The sequence below is a fragment of the Acomys minous genome (assembly GCF_964271855.1).
Source record: "Acomys minous genome assembly, chromosome: 4".
Lineage (NCBI taxonomy): Eukaryota > Metazoa > Chordata > Mammalia > Rodentia > Muridae > Acomys > Acomys minous.
This window is the reverse complement of record NC_140486.1, coordinates 92,597,142-92,616,093: the sequence shown is the minus strand read 5'-3', so window position 1 is coordinate 92,616,093 and position 18,952 is coordinate 92,597,142. Positions and strand designations below refer to the sequence as shown.

General features: G+C 38.2%; 2 protein-coding genes and 1 long non-coding RNA gene across 15 annotated transcripts in view; 1 reads left to right on the top strand and 2 right to left on the bottom strand.

The window, feature by feature from the left end:
- AGFG1 (ArfGAP with FG repeats 1) overlaps positions 1-12,579 on the top strand; it is a 45,960-nt gene extending 33,381 nt beyond the window's left edge. For 6 of the 13 annotated variants that reach the window (XM_084778943.1, XM_084778937.1, XM_084778936.1 and 3 more), the window contains 6 exons: positions 2,114-2,190; positions 2,381-2,473; positions 7,392-7,439; positions 9,393-9,551; positions 10,529-10,620; positions 11,173-12,579. In XM_084778943.1, the coding sequence (XP_084635069.1) occupies positions 2,114-2,190; positions 2,381-2,473; positions 7,392-7,439; positions 9,393-9,551; positions 10,529-10,620; positions 11,173-11,232 (529 nt within the window). In that variant the 3' untranslated portion in view covers positions 11,233-12,579. The remainder of the gene's footprint in view (positions 1-2,113; positions 2,191-2,380; positions 2,474-7,391; positions 7,440-9,392; positions 9,552-10,528; positions 10,621-11,172) is intronic. The other 7 variants (XM_084778935.1, XM_084778940.1, XM_084778938.1 and 4 more) reach the window with 6 other exon arrangements.
- Positions 1-18,952, bottom strand: part of LOC311595874 (uncharacterized protein) — a 171,707-nt gene that overhangs the window by 105,783 nt on the left and 46,972 nt on the right. The window lies entirely within an intron of this gene.
- On the bottom strand, positions 11,172-18,696 carry LOC311595885. Its single transcript, XR_014778604.1, has 2 exons — positions 13,202-18,696; positions 11,172-13,159 (listed from the first exon to the last, which is right to left on the bottom strand). It is a non-coding gene; the product is annotated as an uncharacterized lncRNA (long non-coding RNA).

Genomic DNA, 18,952 nt, shown 5'->3' with positions numbered 1-18,952 from the left:
TACCTAAGACCCTTTTACAGGTCAGATCTCTTTTTCATAATAATTCTGAGATGCTAATTTAATTTTTTTCAGTGATTGACATTTGAACTGGTGGTATACAAAACAAAATAAGACAGGAAAACCTTGCTGGAATCCTAAGCAGAACTAAGGTAGTGTCATCAGATTGTATCAGAGTAGGCCTTGTGTTTCTGCGCAACACACTTTGATTTAAAAAAAAAAAAAGTGTGGTCTCCTTTTGTGGCCTGGGTTAGTGTCTTAGAGTTTCCATTGCTGGGAAGAGACACCAAGACTGTAGCAACTCTCGTAAAAGAAAGCATTTAATTGGGACTGGCCCACAGTTTCAGAGTGTTAGTTCATGATCACCAAGGCTAAGAGCATGGCAGCACACAGGCAGACATGGTGCTGGAAGAATGAGTTGAATGTTGTCCTGTTTTGGGTTGTTTGCTTGTTTGTTTGTTTGTTTTTTAGTTTTTTTTGAGACAAGGTTTCTCTGTGTAACAGCCCTGGCTATCTCGACTTGCTCTGTAGACCAGGCTGGCCTTGAACTAACAGAGATCCACCTGCCTCTGCCTCCCAAATGCTGGGATTAAAGGCATGCGCACCACATCTGGCTCAAGCTATACTTCTTGATCTGAAGGCAGCAGGAGACTGTGTGACATACTGGGAGTAGCTTGATCATATGAGACCTCAAAGCCTGCCCCCATGGTGACACACTTCCTCCAATAAGGCCACACCTCCTGATAGTGCTACTCCCTATGGGCCAAGCACTCACACACATGAGTCTATTGGGGCTGTACCTATTCAGACTGCCACAACTAGTGTTGGACTCACTCTGAACTCATCCTCTCATTGCGTATGCCACTATTTCCCTCTTTATCTTAACAATAGTGTTGGTTAATTTTTGTAACTAATATTCTTGGTTAAAATAACATTGTCAGCTTTATTGAGTGTTTTCCATGAAATGTGTCTTCTGCGTGTTATCTATCAAGCAGTTTAGATGCTTAGTGAAACATGGTCTTCTTAAAAGAAATGTACGGTTGTTGAGTTTTGGGACAAACCAGCTACTCTTTTTATGGTGGTTTAGATTTGGATATTTGCAGACATTTTTACAAGAAATATAACCACTGTCAAGACTCCTCCTTATGCCAGGGGCAGAACTCAGGTGGAAGTGCTTGCCCAGCATGCCCGAAGCTCTGGATTGGATCCCAGTACCATAAGTGGGCACAGGGCATGCCTTTATTACCAGCACCTGGAGGTAGAGCACGCCCTGCATAACAGAGTCTAGGCTCACCCGTGCTGTGTGAAACCTTGTCTCAAAAAAGAAGCAAACCGTAATTGATGCTTTCAAGCAAATGTTAGAATTTTGAGAAGTTTGTGCATTTTACCATAAACTTGATAGCTTTCCAATACTCTGATGAGATGGTTCATGATATAAATGAAAGAGATTTTTAAATTTTGTGTATGAAATATGTCAGGATTTGGGAGATTGACCCAGCTCATTGAATAAGTATTTTCATTTTGTTAAATAACCAACATGATAGATATTTTCTCAGGCAGTCATTGAAAATCATTGAAACTTGGACTTTGTGAAGTGGAAAAAGCTCATTAGTAGGTTTGACGTTCTCCATTTCAGCTAAACTTTAGGAAATTGCCAGTTTTGGTATCATATCAATGAAAATGAAGTACTCTTATTTGTTCAGTATGTATATAAGGCCATATGTTCATCATACACTGCAAACAAATGGTAATACATACATTGTTTTCTGTTCAGTCAGCCATTATGTGGATTAGTAGTGATATAAAACTTTTCTATTTACTTTGAAAATACAGTTATTATTAAAGTGCTTATGCTGTCATGTAATGGGATCCGATCTTAGTACATATTTTTTTAATTCTGAATTTCTGTATACTACTTATTGATAAAGATAACATATCTAAACAACTTATACTGGAATTTCAGTAATTTTTATAATGTAAGCTCATCTTGATTACTGTTGAACTACAGTAATGTATAGAATGGTTGATTTTTTTTTTTTTTTCTTTTTTAATGTGCTTGCACATTGTAGGTAGATGGTCTTGTCTCTGTTAAATACTGACTTGGTATTCTCTCCAGCAGCGTCTTTGGAACAGTGCCTGTGGGTGCTTCTGCTCAGACACAACCGGCTTCAAGTGGGCCTGCTCCATTTGGGGGTATGTGCTTTTTATAGAGGACCTGAATATGTTGTATGACATTCTTTTTAGGGGTGCTGGAAGACAGTAAGAGCAATATTTTATTATCAAAAGGGTCACATTTCTGTCTTCAAAAATACAGTGAAGAAATTTTTAAGTCTTGAATATAAAATTTTAGGATTTTATAGCATATTTTATACTTCTTTAAAAGCTACGCCTTCTACGAATCCATTTGTTGCTGCTACTGGTCCTTCTGCGGCATCGTCTACAAATCCATTTCAGACCAATGCCAGAGGAGCAACAGGTAAGAAGAAAAGACAGGTTGAGGAGTTACAACCTTTGGGGGAAAGGAGCTTATTATAAAGCACCTAAACATGAGGCCTCCTTCTTAGCAAACAATAGTGTAAGAGAAAGGTAGATGACTGTTCAGAAACAGACACTAGCTGGGTGTACTTATGTGTGCCTCTCGTCCCAGTGCTTGGAAGGCTGAGGCAGGAGGATGATGACTGTGAGGTCAGCTTGAGCCACATAGAAAGATCTTGTTTTAAAGACAAAACAAAACAAAGGAAAAACTGAAAAGACAAATGTTACTGAAAACGGTTACAAGGGACTTGAGAAATTATCTTTGAACCCTCCTTGCTGAAAGTTTGGTTTTTCAGGTGTGGAAACTCAAATATGGGCAGAACTTGATTGATAGTAGTAGCTTGGCTTATTTGGTGCCAAAATGACTGTCATTCAATATTAACAAAACAATTTATGAAAAGTCCTATGAGATTATATCAGATGGATGAAAATATAATAATACTTTTTAATTATATATGTAATTATATAGAGATAATTCTAATTAAATATCTCCAGTGCCTCTTTTCAGGGTTCCTATTTTTCGTTTCTTTTTGTGAGAACTGATTATGCAACCCTGGGTCCTCCTGCATCCTAGGCATGCACTCTGCCATCTATCTACACCATTTCCCCATTCATTTTTGAGTTCAATACTTGAATATTTTATCGTTGACTACTTCCTTTTTTATTAATATTTTTATCGTCCCACCACATTTTCCTATACTTGTTTCACATACAAGGCAGTCCCATCATTCTTCCAGTTTTGTCTGCCGTTGCCCAGCTAGCATGGCACGTCAGAAGTTACATGTGGTCTAGCAGCCCTCCAGTCAGTCTAGACTCTGTAAGTTTTGTTTCTATGTAGTTCAGTGTAATGTTGGAACCAGAGCTTGAACTCCAATTATAGCAAGTGTTGATATGGAATTTAGAGTATATCATTATAGGCTGGGCTGTGGTGCCACATCTCAGTACTTGTGAGGCAGAGGCAGGAAGGTCTCTGTGAGGCCAGCCTGGTCTACGGAGTGAGTTCCAGGACAGCCAAGGCTATTCAGAGAAATCGAGTTTTGAAACAACGCCCCTGAACGTCCGTCCTCTCAAAGTATATCATTATAGTAATTAGGAGTTAGTGCTTATGGTAAGTGTCTTCTTGTTGGCAGGACTAAGAATTAAGACAGTAGGGCTTCTGTGGGTGCATTTGTCTGTGAACCAGCCTTGAGAGGCACACGTGGGGCAGAAGTCTAAACTACTGTGGGAGCTCCTACTGACACCAAAGTCTGAGTAAGAAGTCTGTCTGTCTGATAGGATTGGGAGGAGGGCTTTCTCTGTGTAGCCCTTGCTGTCCTGGACTCACTTTGTAGACCAAGCTGGCCTCAGACTCACAGAGATCTGTCTGCCTCTATCTCCAGAGTTCTGGAATTAAAGGCGTGCACTATCGTGCCTGGCTCAGGTTGATTGATTGATTAATTAATTAATTTATTTATTTATTTTTAAGGTTTGTTTAGGGGCTGGGGAGGTGGCCAGGTGGGTAAAAGTGCTTCTTGCTGATCTCTCACTGGAGACCACATGATGGAAAGAGAACTAACTGTCCTAATGTGTGCCTGCTATGTTAAAATTGGTGCTCCAGTGTATAGAGATAACCAAAGAAGAGAAGCTTGAATTAGACCTTGCCTCAGAGTGTACTGACTTACTAGCTCATCTCTGTGGTGTAAGCAGTGCTCCCTGGGTGGCCAGGCTGTTGGAGGTCAGAGCCTGTAAGTCATCCTGTGTGTTTGTGTTCTACTGTGTACATCAGAGTTAGGGGGTCCCCCACTACCCTTTTTATTTTTTGCTGCTTTTGAGTATGAAAGTATTTTAAGCAGTAAGATTATGTGTAGAATATACTATATATACAATATACAGCTGATATAAGCAATAGTTTATAAAGTTTATCAAAAAGGAAATACTATGTGCACATTTTTATTTCAAATTAAATTTTTGTTTGTTTTACTGTTGGTGGTTTTTTGTTTGAGATAAGATTTCTCTGTGCAGACCTGACTGTCCTATAACGTGATATATAGATCAGGCTGTCCTTAAACGCACAGAAATCTGCCTGCCTCTGCTGAGTGCTGGGATTAAAGGTGTGTGCCTCCATGCCTGGCCTACCTCGGCCTTCTAAATGCTGGCGTTAAAGGCATGTGCCGCTACACCTGGCTATTTTTAAGTAAATTTTGCATTGTAAGATGTTTTGAATATATCACATTGGAATTTTTCTTTTCCTAGATTATTATTGAATTGACTAAGTTGAAGCAAATGTTGGAACTGCAGCACTACACTAGTTTGACAGATACTTGGTCCTTAGGAGTTTCTAGTCCTCTATAGCAATTGGACTCCTTGGGGCCTCTTCCCTTCTTCAGATAGCTTTGAGAATACAGGATGACTATTCTGTGCTCTTGAAAATTAAAAGATAAAAATCAACCTAGCTCTGTTTGAGACAATTACAGTGGTGGTTAATACTGGTTAACTGTCACTATTGACTGAGAAATTTTAAAATAGTTTTATTATAGAGAAACTGAGGTGGGGTGGGGGACCTGTGAATGGCTGTAGCCCTTGTGTGGAGGTCAGAAAACTGCTCCTGTGATCTGCTCTGTTGTGGGATCTAGGGACTGAGCCCAGGCTTCAGGCTTCTGCAGCTAGCATATTTATCGGCTGAGCCATATTGCAGCCTTGAGAAGTTTTTACATCGGTATTCAGTGGGAAAGAGCTCTGTGCCTCAGTAGGGCGTAGGGGAACTAGTGGGACAGCAGTTTAACAGGGTTCCTGCTGCAAGACTAGTTGAAGCCTTTGGATTTCTAAGAAGAGAGTTAAAGGCATTGACCAAACTTGTTATCACAGAACTCTTCCTTGTTTTGTTTTTTAAATTTTAAACCTTTTTAAAAAACATTTTAAACCTTTAAAAACTAAGTGTGTGTGCACGCACTAGAGTCATGTTTTACATATTTGGAATTACATATGAAATTTAGAATATATCATTATAGGCTGGGCTGTGGTGCCACACGCCTTTAATCTCAGTACTTGGGAGGCAGAGGCACACCTGGGTATGCTCATCAAGTGAGAGGCAGCAGTGGGCGTCACCCTCAGGCAAGCCACCCACCTCCTCTGAGGCAGAGTCTCTCCTAGACCAGTCAGGCGGTGCTAGCTGACCGTGAGCCATAGGGATTCTTGTGTCCCTGCTTACGCAGTCTGAGGTCACAGGCCTTGCCACCGTCTCTGATGTTTCCACTTGGACTTTAGCACTAGATTTTAGCCAAAAGGCAGAGAAGTGATTACATGGGTTCTGAGTATTGAACTCAGAACTTTGCAACTTGAACTATTCCTCTAGCCCCATTTTTAATATTTTGCTGAATTTAGAGCACAGCATAAAATCTGTTTAAATTGGCAAGAGAAATACTTCTTGCTTTCCATCTGGTACATTAACTCAATGTTACACTTAATTTTTATAGCAGCTTTAGTAGGTATAGCAGCTTTATGAAGTACATAGGTCCTGTTATTTCTCCTCCCCTTTGCACTGAGGAAACTGAAGCTTAGTTTAGTTTTTAAAAAAATCATAGAGGTAGAACTCGGCAGAACCAAGATTCAGTTTTCTCTTCTATCACCCTGTGCCTCAGATTTGTGGTCATCTAAAAAGTATTCTAGCCTAAAACGCATAGAAATATATTTTAGAAATAACCCTAATCCAAACTTTTAAATGACACTGGAACAGAGTTTTAGAATTAGTAGGCCAAATCTCTTTTCTGTTAGTTACATATCTGCATGTAACTGTCCCCAGCACTCCAGCTGAGGTGTACCCAGGATGCATTTCTCTAGTCTGTTGATCATGATGCTTTTAAGTAGACTAAAGGTACTGCATTCACTTGCTAATTTTGTACGTTTGATGATTTTCCTCTGCATAATACTTGACTCATTTAAGTTATTTTTAGATAGGCCTATTTAATATCTTGAGTTGTAAAGAAAACATTCTGGTATAATTCAGGTGCTCTGTTCAAGACTTGGAGTTTCAGTTGGTAAAGAAACATTTTTGGATGTATCTCATTATGTTTACAGTCCGTCTGCTTCTCTCTTGCCCCCTACCCCACCCCACCCTCATGCGCCCTTCCTTCCTCCCTCTCTCCCTCTCTCCCTCCCTCTCTCTCCTTCCCTCTCTCCCTCCCTCTTTCCCTCTCTCCCTCCTTCCCTCTCTCCCACTCCCTCTCTCCCTCCCTCCCTCTCCCTGTCTCCCTCCCTCCCCACCACCTCCCTCTCTGTGCACATAAGGTTTCATGTAGTCCAGGCTGGCCCTGAGTTTACTTTACAGCTGAGACTGGCCTTGAACAACTCATCTTCCTGCCTCCACATCTAAACCATTATCAGGATTTCAAGTGTATACGCCAAGCCTGGCTTTTACTGTACTATTCTTAGGGCTAAATATCTTCACATGATAAAACAAAGCTAAGATTACTTTTGTATTGAGACATAGAGTCTCACTCTCAAGGTGTGGTTGGTGTGGAATTCCCTATGTATATAAGGCTGGCCTTAAATTCACTAAGTTAATCCCCCTCCCCATGTTGGAATTAAAAGTATGAACTGCCATGCCCAGGCAAGAAGGGCTTTTATCAGTGTTTTGTTTGTTTGCTTTTTTTTCACTTGGTATTTATTATTCTAAACTGTTTAAAATGACATATTACAATGTCATGAATTGAAACAAGAGGTCTCAATTTTTTGGGTGTGTTTCTATTGTATATTCCTATGACACCTAGGGGACAACAATGTGTTCTAATTCTCAAGATCTTTAATGAAACCAGTTAACTTTTACTTTAATAATAGCTGTACATAACTTAATTGACCTTGGTCTCTTTATGGCTTCCCATAAGGCCTTTCTGGAGCAATGCATTCTCAAGTGTTCCCTCACGCTCATTTTGGTAGGTGGCCACAACTAGATATGTGTGGCAGTTTGTCTAGCTGCTTGTGGAAGCTTCTGCTGGTGTTCTGGATCCTTGCATGTGGAATTAAGTCATTTCCATGTTTTAATATGGAGTGGGCATGGATGTGTGGCATCAAGGTCATGTTGTATTTAAAGTAACATGGAAATCCTATGTAATGATTTATGTATTAATACTGAAAAGTATTATTGCTTACCTCCATGGTCACAGTAGAGTGTCAGTAGCTATTTTGATTATTTTTCTATGTTTAAGTTCATAGTCTTTGAGTGATGCCTTTTTGATACACCAACTCATTTCCCTGCTTTATCTCATGGACTTTGGTTTTGCCTAACTGTCGAAGCTTTGCACTGAGTGCTTTAACAGTGACTTGTCAGTTGCATTAGTGCATTTTGTCTGCAGTGAAACCCTCCTGTCTCCCCTGCAATGTGCTCAGACTTTTCTTTCATTCATTTGCTTCTTAATAGCCTGTTCTTTCTTTTTCTTTCTTTCTTTCTTTCTTTCTTTCTTTCTTTTCTTTTCTTTTCTTTTCTTTTCCTTTCTTTTATCCAGTCTTCATCAATAGTAAAGAAACTAAAACAAAACAAAAACAAAAGACCAACAACAACCTTCTATAGTCTATAATTAGGTCTCAAGCAAATCTGCATTGTCATAAGTATTAGGATTCCTGTGGGTAACATATGTAACCCCCTTAGTTTGTTTTTAGGTTAAAAAAATTTATGGAGTACTTTTAATATTTAATTTCTTTGCCTTGAATCAGTCATCAGTTTGGTAAATTTTTTTGAAATCAAGAAATTTAACAAATTGATAGACTTTTAACAGTGTTTCACTGCATCCTTAGGTACTGTGCTGTTAAAGCAACATTACTGTCACTTACTTCACTAGTCCCTTCCTGTAACAAGCATGTCATCAGAAGGAGCTGCTTTAAGTATCTCCTACCAGCAGCTCACAGCATTCACAATTACACATCTCTAAAGTGAGACTGTGTTCATAAATGTGGGCATTTATGTAAATAGGGGTGATGTAGGCATAGCACATAGGCACAGGTGGTTCCCACAAAGATTACCAGCTGGTGCTCTACCCATCAAGCACAGTAAGCCGAGGAGAATCTAGTAACACTGGACCCGGGATCTATGGGCCTGATGGTCTCCGTCTCTTCTAATCTTTATGACTTTATGCCAACTTCCGTAGCCCAGTAGTCCCAGGTGTCCTCCATACTCTTGCAGAGTTGTAAAATGGGGTTATAGGCATATGTGCTTATATATGTGAGTGCATATATAAATATATTTATGTGTCTGTATATATTGTGTATATATGCATATATATACATACATATAATTAGTTAATAGGAACTTAGTATGCTCTTATATTTGCATTAATGCTTTAAATAGAAATTCTTTGTCTTTGGCTATAGTTATAAAGCTATAGTTTTGAATATCCTGCCTTTTCACCCTAGTTTGCCTATAAATTCTATAATTTTTAGTGAGCTCTTTTGATGAGGTCTTAAAATTTTTCTTCAGAAAAATGAACCTTAACTGATACCAGATACTTAGTCATTACAGTTTGGTGGTTATTGTTTTTTAATTGGATATAGGAAAACATCCTTAAAACCAGGACATGCACTGCTATATACAGCACGGTCTGACTGGCTTCTTACAGAAGGCTGTTGCTTGACTTTATGTAGTTGCTTAGGGAAGTTTTCTTGGTGATTTCAAATATGGCCTTTAGTAGTTCCTCTCTGGACATTTCATTTCAGAACAAACTTCCCAGGTTATATCACACTGGCAATAAACAGTGCTGAATGTACTGACTGCCAGGATTTGGGGGTTTCAAGTACTCTTAGTGTGTGTCTTAGTGTTTTCAAGGTAAGTACATGTATTCCACAGTGTTGACTGTTCTGAGTGTCTCTAACCAACCCTTCTTTTCTTCTATCAGCGGCAACCTTTGGCACTGCATCCATGAGTATGCCAGCAGGATTTGGCACTCCTGCCCAATACAGTCTCCCCACCAGCTTTAGTGGCAGTTTCCAGCAGCCTGCCTTCCCAGCCCAAGCAGCTTTCCCCCAGCAGACAGCTTTTTCTCAACAGCCCAATGGTAAGCTCAGACATTTGGCTAGCTGTATGACTTTAGTACCCTTTACATAGTGTGATGCTAAGTGCTTGAGACAAAGATTATCTTAAGATTTCTGTCCTCTTATGTGCTAAGAGTTGACTGCACCAAGGGCCTTAAGAAGATTGTGGTTTTATAAATTTCCTTGACCATAGGTTAGAAGACATCAGTAGGTAAAATTCTTCTCAGAATTGCCCACATCTGTCTTACAAATCCATCTGTGTGTTCTCAAATGTATAGTCCTGTAGGTCTAGAGTGTTAGTTTTGGTTTTTTTTTTTTGTTTGTTTGTTTGTTTGTTTTTATGACAAGTGGTTGCTTGTCTAGCACTTTGGTGTAGGCATGTATACTTTGATCAGTACTCTAAACAGGTACCGTGCTGCACTTGCAGCTTATTTATAACAGGCTAGACGATTCACATTGCCTTTCTCTTCACCTAATTTCTTACTTGCTGAAGTTTGAAATCCATACATTTCAGGAATGTTCGTGAAGCTCATACATTCAGTAGTTAGGAAGTCCAGCCCATGGACTAGTCCTAAATGATGACATGTTTCATGAGGAATACTGTGGTATTGTGTAAAATCCATTGTATTGTCCACCTTGACCCTTCTCAAATAGTCACATAGTCATCAGTTACATCCTTGAAGGTCAGTGACCTATGCTGGGTGGAGGTAGATTATTTTAGAACTCTGAGGCCCTTAATTCATGCCGTAGGAAGTTTGTATCTGGTGTCTGAGAAGACGGGAGTGCTAATATTCAATTTTTTTTTTTTTTTTGGCCACCTGGTAAGAATCGTTATGAAACATCTAAGAATGAGAGCAGCTCTTGTTGGCAGTATAGTATATAACTCTCTCTCTCTCTCTCTCTCTCTCTCTCTCTCTCTCTCTCTCTTTCCCCCCCTTCCCTCTCTCTTTCTCCACCTTTCCCTCCCGCCCCCCCCCCCCCAAATCTCTGTCTCTCCAAGGTGCAGGTTTTGCCACATTTGGACAGACAAAACCAGTGGTAACCCCTTTTGGTCAAGTTGCAGCTGCTGGAGTGTCTAGTAATCCTTTTATGGTGAGTGAATTTTAGAACTTTACAAATAAGAGTTGTCTTATTTTTAAACTAGGTAAAACTGTATGTGACTAGAATATAACTATTCCTGCATACAGCTTAGTGTTCTGTTAATATGTTATAGATTATACATAGCACTTGTAAGACCTTTCAGAAGTTACCTATAAATAAGAGTGCTGATAAAAGATTAGCTATTTTATGATGTGAAATGGATGCACTCTTGTCAAAATTATGTTTAAGGAGAAGCCATTGGAGTTAGGAAAGAGGAGGCTTAAGAATGAGGCTTTTTATTTCAACTGACAAGTCGCTCTAAGTGCTAGGTTACCTTTTAGGCAGTGTCAGAGACTGTATAAATGCATGTAACTGAAAGCACCGTACAGTCTGTACCAAGTACTAAGTAGTTTTGTAGTTAGCTGAAAACAACAATGATGAATGACATTGATAAAAAATTCTTAGTAAAAGTTTGAAGTTATAAATTAGTACAATTGAATGCTTTCATCTTATACAGACATCATTTCTGCTTGTTTATTTTATTCTTGTGTTTTTTCCCAATAGACTGGTGCACCAACAGGACAATTTCCAACAGGAAGCTCATCAACCAATCCTTTCTTATAGCCTTATAGACACTGTACTGGAACGAACTTCTATGTGATCATATTACATCTCTTCGCCTCTTGCACTGTTGTCTTGTTTCACTGATCTTAGCTTTAAACACGAGAGAAGTCTTTACAAAGCCTGCATTGTGTATTAAACACCAGGTAATGCGTGCAGAACAGAGGGCTCAGCAACACTTTTCACTTGTGAATTGGCAGGAAAGGTAGCGGCATCATGTACGTTACAAATTGGCTAATGTTAAGTTATTGCAGATCCCACATTCATTATGCTGCAGTACTGTACATATTGTTCTTAGAAATTAGCTATTTGTGCATATCAGTATTTGTAACTTTAACACATTGTTATGTGAGAAATGTTACTGGGAAAATCGATCAGCCACTTTTAAGGTGCTGTCATATATCTTGGAATGAATGATTAAAATCATTTGAAGCATTGCTTCTGGAAAGTTCAAACTCAAAATCAGGAGGTTTTATTCATTCTTGAATTTTTCCTTCTAAAGAGCTCTTCTATTTATACATGGCTAAATTCTTTAAAGATGTGGAGGACACCTGTCTGCGGAATAAAGCTGATCATGTTTTGCTACAGTTTGCAGGTGAACAAAATAAATATTAGAAAATATGCTATTGTTTTTTTGTGTTCTTGCTGCAATGCCTTTACCAAAGTGGCCTTAAATAATGAGTAGTGAGTTGAGAACATCTTGAATTCTTAAAGACTTCTAGTGACTAACTTTTTTAAAAAAGGCCATGTAGAAAATTTATTAAAACTACTAGGACTGCTATATTCAGGAATGTGACAGTGGAAAAGCATTTAAGTGTAGCTTGTCAGAGTCACCATGCTACTTCTCATTTCTCTGCAACTTCTTAATTCTGTGAAATTTGTAAATATGGAGAACTTGCATGTATGTGTATTTACAAATATTTTTTAAAGATCTTGAATTCTGAAGACTGCAAAAGGCCTATTTTAACTATTTTTTTCCTCCATTTTAATTGTCTTTGAATGTATTGGAAGCAGACATGCATTGACTGTGACATGATTGCACCTGAGTTCCCCCCCAACTCCCACCCCTCCATTTTCTGGACAGACTGATATTATCTATAGAACATTTGTTTGTATTTGTTTTGGTGATAAAGAAACAGGAACCCATGTTACCTGACAGTGATGAAATACTTTGTGTAAAAAGGTAGCAATACTAAGTCTAGTTTTATCTTTTTGTTAATATTCAAATGAACTTGTTTAATATTTATATGTAGTAATGCCTCATTCTTCCCAAGATAATCTGGCACTCTCATCAAAACCAAACACAACTAAGAGAACTGAATTGATTAAAAAAAAATGCTTTGAACAATATCCCTAAGTCATGAATTCTGTATGTAGAACATGATGTGTTTCTTTGAATGTGAGAGTCTAATAATTTGATAATTTGATTTATTGGCCCATAGCATATTAGTGTTGATGGAAGGAGGAAGTCCAGAACCATGATGGAGAGTGTGCACTGCCAGAGGCTGTAGGGACAGCCCCGTCTAGAAGGTGGCCATGTTAGTACTTGTGGTAGTGACTGTACCATCAGAAAAGCTAAAATTGCATACATAGAGTGCAATGCTTGTATGAAAGAAACTTCAAAAAAATTTTTTTTAAAGTTTTGGTTTTAGGCAATGTAAGGTAAGCATCACTTCCCTCACACTTATTTATATTGGATGCATTTTTGCAGTGGTAGCTATTACATCATGCTTTAAAGTCTGAGTGTTTACTTGAAGCTCTGCAGTTGGGTGCCCTCCTCAGCGGAAGGTGTGGTTTATATGTTCTTGACAAGTGATGTGCCTGAGACGCGGCCCTTTCTGAACAACCTGCTACTTAGAATCCAGTTACTGTTGCTCAGGCTCAGCTACACTTTAAATATGGTCTTGAACTCTTTGTACATTTGGGGGTACTCATCTGTTTTCATGGAGGGAAAGCTTAAATGTGTTTAAACTTCTGTTTCAGATTGTATTAGATCCAGATCAATTCATATGTACAAGTTATACTGTTTAGTTATAGGCCATCACCCAAATAACCCACCAGGCTTTCCATCTATTAAGTAAATTAAGCAGTTGTTATCAAAATAGCTTTAAAGACGTATCTTTTCTAGATCTTGAGATGTGTAATTAAATGGGGAGCTTGGTTTTGGCTCTCAGTGAGTGCCTGTAATTGAAATACAAAGTGCTTAGCTTCAGAACAGTTCCAGCGTTCAAGTGGATTTTCTGGTGACCTTTGTTTTTTTACAAATCCCCCCAAATTTGGGTTTACTTCTAGTTTTAGGCATTGCAATGAGTATTTGAAGGACAGTATTCATAGTGATGGCTGAGGGTCTTCACACTGCTGGCTTATTGCTTGTAACATATTTCCTATTCTGTCTTTGATTAGAAATGAATTTCTCTTTTAGGGTGGCAAAAACTGTGTTGATAAGTCTAAAAGCATCTTATTGTTTTTATGGCACAAGGAATGTTTTACTTTAGATTTTGAAAATGGAGGTTAAATTGTCATTTATTTCCTAAAATCATTTGTTCTGTAAATTAAACACCCCTTCTGTGAGAGGTACTTGGTACTGTCCGTCAGTCACAAAGTTGAGAGTAACTGGCTGCTCACCATCACTGTGCCAGCATTTATGAAACATATTGTTTTATGTTTGTAGTTTTCATAACTGTTGAAGGGCCTTCAAAGAGCTGTTGTTTATGAAACTTGGTTCTTACATAAGTTACTATATTACAAAAAACATATCTTTTAAATATGGCTGTAGCAGTCCTGTTACTTGTTAACATATATATTTTATATAAAATAACTTTTCCAAAATAAAAACAAACACCAGTAATGTTTTGTCCACCTTTTCAATATCAGGCTTAATAGAAACTGAGGTGTTCAGACTTTATGTCACACAGCAGGAAGGCCCTGGAGACTTCCCTGTGCCCTTGGGAAGTCAGATGGTGAGAAAGGTACACACCACTTAGAACTAGTAGAAAAGCAGTTTTGACCTGGTACAGCTCTTCAAAATATTCATATGACATTTTGAGAATACAACACTTTACATTTTTGTGTTTCTGTTTTATTTACTTGTGGGGAAACTTTGCTCCTTGTGAACCTAACGGGGTTGTTTTGTGAAATTCCAGTTTAAATCATTGTTTACTATTTTAAAGTACTAATGGTGATATAGTGGGTGTGATTTTTTTTTATTTTTTTACACCCTTTCAGTATATCAGGCATTCACTAAGTGGTTTTCTTCTATCAGCTCATGTAGTGGAGTCACAAGGCATAGAACAGGTAAGCGAGTAACAGCTTTCTTCTTGGAAGAAAGTACTGTTGAGCTGGATTAAATTGTGCTTTTCCTATTGAGGTATGACTAGATTCTGTTAGTCTCTTTATTTTGAAATTTCAAGTTACTTCATGTATTTCTCAAAAATACTTAAGTCATTTATTTAACATGAATTATTTATACTTTGGTGAAATAAGTACTGTTTCCTCTCTAGAGTCTGCTTTGTTTTCTTTTAACTGACAAAGGTGTGTACCACCACACCCACTCATCCACCTGAGAGTCTTATTACTGTAGAGCAATGGGGTAAGTGATGGAACTGCTTTGCACCACAAACTGACAGTGGCTCTTTGTATGGGACCCTGCATATGTACTTATGTTGTCTATTCTCCCTACGGTTTTAAAGTTTGCTTTTTAAAGGAAATTTTAAAAAATTTGTATGAATTGGTTTGTTGTATTGAATTTACCCTCAATCATTTGAACTTTGTATATTTTAAAGCAGTATCATTAGCGAGTGTAACCAGGACTATGCTAGTTTGTATTTCACAGCCATCTCTGAAGAAAAGAACAAGGCACCTGCATTGTAACAGCAGGCTCATTTGACAGTAGTCTGTGAAATATCATGAAATGCAGTTTGAAAGAAGCATGAGAGGCTCTCCTGAGCCCCCTGTTATACAGCTCCAGCACAGCAAGGATGTGCAGTCTCAGAACTTAGGACTAGGTTTATTGGCCCTTGATGATCATACCCAGGCTTTGAGAAGCTTTGTTTTATATCTTATGTAATTCATTCTATAAGCATCTGGATGCTAGTTTACTTGTGAAAGTATACTATAATCTGGAAATGTTTAAGTGCTGTGAAAGATTGGAGAAGATAATAGTTGTTCCTGGTGTGTAGCCCTGTACAGGCACTGTGCTGTCTGCTGGTGGCCATTTTAGTACTTCTTAAGACTTGGGTTTGCATCCCACAGGAGAGCATGGACTTGCAAAGGGCTCCTGGACTGCCACGTTCCACTGCTCTGCCAAGCCTTTCCATGGCAGATCCTAGATTGGTAGGAAAGGTGGGCCGGGCTTCTCTCTGACACCTTTTCTTCCATCTTAGGACTCTATGTTGATCTTTACAGTGACGACTTCTGCCAAGAAGGACCATCTAATACTCTATCCATTCCACATGTTTTATGCTATCATTAGGAGCCACTGTTTTAAAATCTGTACTTGTCCAGCACCTAGATATATGGGGGCTTAATAAAAAGAATGTTTTGATTCAGAATTTTGTAAGAAGGAACAATGTCCTAGATGGAACACTTTAGTTGCTGATGAATAAGTCCATTGGATTAATTTTTAAAATTGGTTTGTTCTTCAGAATCTGCATCACATGTTATCTAAGTCACAGTCTAAACAAATACTCAAGGAGCCTTGTGATTCTGACACTTGAGTCAGTGGCTTGAGGCCACAATAGTTGTAAACTAATGTTACATAGTGTTCCTAGAATGTGGTGAGTAGAGCCAGTTTTTTAAAGACATAGAAGTTTTTATGTGTTCTAAATAACACCTGCTTAGGATTTTTACAGTTGTGCAATGTACACAGGGTATAAGGCACACACAGAATGTTTTCTTCGTGACTTGATTTTGTTCACACTCTGTTCCTTGTATTTTTTGTCATTTTCAGAAATGCTATCTTTTATTATGTCTTATCTAGTTATCTATGCATGCCTTTCATAGTTCTGCTTTTAAAACTTCAGAGTTCTGCAACTTACTCCTTTTTTTTCACTTGAACACCTTTGCATTTTGCCACATGCAGCCCCATCCCTTTATGTGAATGGCATCAAGATCAAGCAGTGGAAGTCCCTTTGCAGGAACATTTGTATATGTATATTCATATGTTATACACATGTATATACACACATATACATATATGTGTATATATGTGCTTTATATGCTTATATGAAAATTCTTGATTTTTTTTTTTCTTTTTGCCTGCTAGGAAACTTTCAATAAACAGATTATTTTAAGGCTCACCAGCTATTTAAATATGCTTTTGTATTTCCGTCTGAGAAAATTTTCAGGTCTCTCAAGTAAACTATCTTCAAATACTTGGAAAATCCAAGCATTTAAATTAAACCACGAAGCCGTTCAGTGCATTTGCCGAGAGTCTATGGAAGCTCATGTCTTACGTCACGTCTTACTCGTCCTGTCAGCCCTACCTGTGACTCCTTCAGGTTCTTGAAGACTGGAAGGGCTTGAAGAGTTTCTTTGACAGTTTGTCAGTGTTGTGCATCTCCTCAGTCACATAGCTTGGAATGAGTCTTACATCTATGAAAAGAAAACACAAGTCTATTTTTTCACAATTATTGTTTACTCATTGTCTTCAAAATTAGCATTTGCTCTGGAAAATATTTGGGGAACAACTGTAAAAGTTTTGATTTTGATTTAAGAATTAATATGCATTTAATATTAGTTATGCATAGGACTTGCTCTGTAGGCAAGTTTATTTTAATGAGGACACTTTCCTAATAACTGGGCAAAGGTGTCTCTGCATTTGGGGTGGACATGCAGAGTGAGGGAAATTTAAAGGACAGCAGTAAGGTGCTGGCTGGCTGCTGGGTGTGTTTGGAGGATGGTAACATGCTAAGAGGAAGTGTACTGATTTTGATGATTGTTTCTTCCTTTTTCTTTTTTGGACAAGCTGAGGCGTGAACCCTTGGTCTTGCACATGCTAGGCAATGCTCTACAACTGAGTCTAGCTAACTTCTTGTTCATTGTGAAATATTGTTGGAAGAATTTTTTAAAAATAAAGACATGATTTTGTGTACCATTTGGGATGGCCTCTTCAATTGTGTTATAATATTCAGGATATCTGGGAGATGGGAAGAAGCAGCTCTGTTGTTTCTGTCCCAGCACAGATTCCTATACCATATGCAGTAGAGAATAAGTAAACTATAGATGCTGAGTTTCATCGCATCTCTGCTATCAGAGAAGGACAGCTCACTGAACCAGCATGAGACATTCCTGTGTCTGCCTCCTACAGAAATGGCTTTTCTTTGCTTAGTCTCACCATATGTCTGGATGTGGAATGCTTGTTAATGGGATCTGATATCTTCATTGTGTCTGTATTGCTTTAAAAAACAAAACAAAACAAAACTGAAAAACCTAGTTGTTTTTATCCTGTTCTCTTTTGCAGTAACCTTAAGGTCAGTGGAAGTACAGCATCAGGTGTGGTGGTGCACACCTGTAGTTCTGGCACTGTGAAGGCTGGTTGCACAGTAAGATGTGTTGCTTCCCTCCCCCAAACAAACCCAGGATTTAAAGGTCTAAGTAAAATTTCTTGGGATTTTTACAGGATTTTCATCATTTAAAATATTTGTGGTTATCACTGTCTGTGCACAAAAATTTCCATAAAGTTCTTGCAGGAAAAGTACATGGTATTTAAAAACAACTTGTAAGGACACATGACATTAGGTATGATTTTTAACTATAATTTCTTGACAATTTTATACCTGTATATATTTCATTTTTGACATTCCTACCCCTCTGTTGTTGTTGTTGTTGTTGTTGTTGTTGTTGGGTTTTTATAAATGCTGTTAAGACTTTAAAATATACATAATGAAATGTAGTTTTTGGTTACACTGCTTGGACTTGAACCCAGAGTTTTAGACCTGCTCATCAAGTTCCTTCATCACTGAGCTGCCTTCCAGTTTTTGTTTGTATTTTTTAAAATAGTCTTTTTAATAGGAAAAATATTAGAAAGGCTTTGATGAGCCCACTAGAAAGTACTGGGCTCTGACAGCTTCCAGCCCAGCTCGTGGTAATCCTATCCTCTTTGAACAGAGCTGCCCAGATAATCTTAGTTGCTGAAGGCTTTTGAAATCTTACGGCTTCCTAATTCTAAGTGTATACACTTGTCAGATTGGTAGGATGACAATGTTAACTGATATTTATGTTGTCTAATCTGTTATATTTCATGGATTATATGAGACTAGCCACCTTTTCTTGATTTGCAAATTACCATCTCATGAGATTTTTACTCTCTTTTCTAGCATGGTGCTTTTGTGGTTCCACCCTCATCAGCATGGGGTGTAGCTTAGTGGTGGAGCTTGTGCATATTGTGTGTAAGGACCTGTGTTCAAGCCTTGTTGGTGCACAGACTTGGAACCTTTTGTGTGTTAACATTTGGCAAAAATGAAATTAGTATTTTGTAAGTAATTTTGCTTTCTATTCTTCATAGATATTTTACATCTTTGTAAAGTCCTGCTGGTCTTTTCTATAATTTTTAACTGACTTTATTGATAAAAACCCTTTGTCAAGCCAGTGTTTTACAAACATCACTTAGTGCTCCTGTGCTTCTGTGGTTAGTTTCAGATTAAATAATTAGGCTTAGTAAGTCTTAAGATGCTGGAGAGAAAAATCTATGTTGACTGCATAGTCAGTATCTAATTCTCATTGA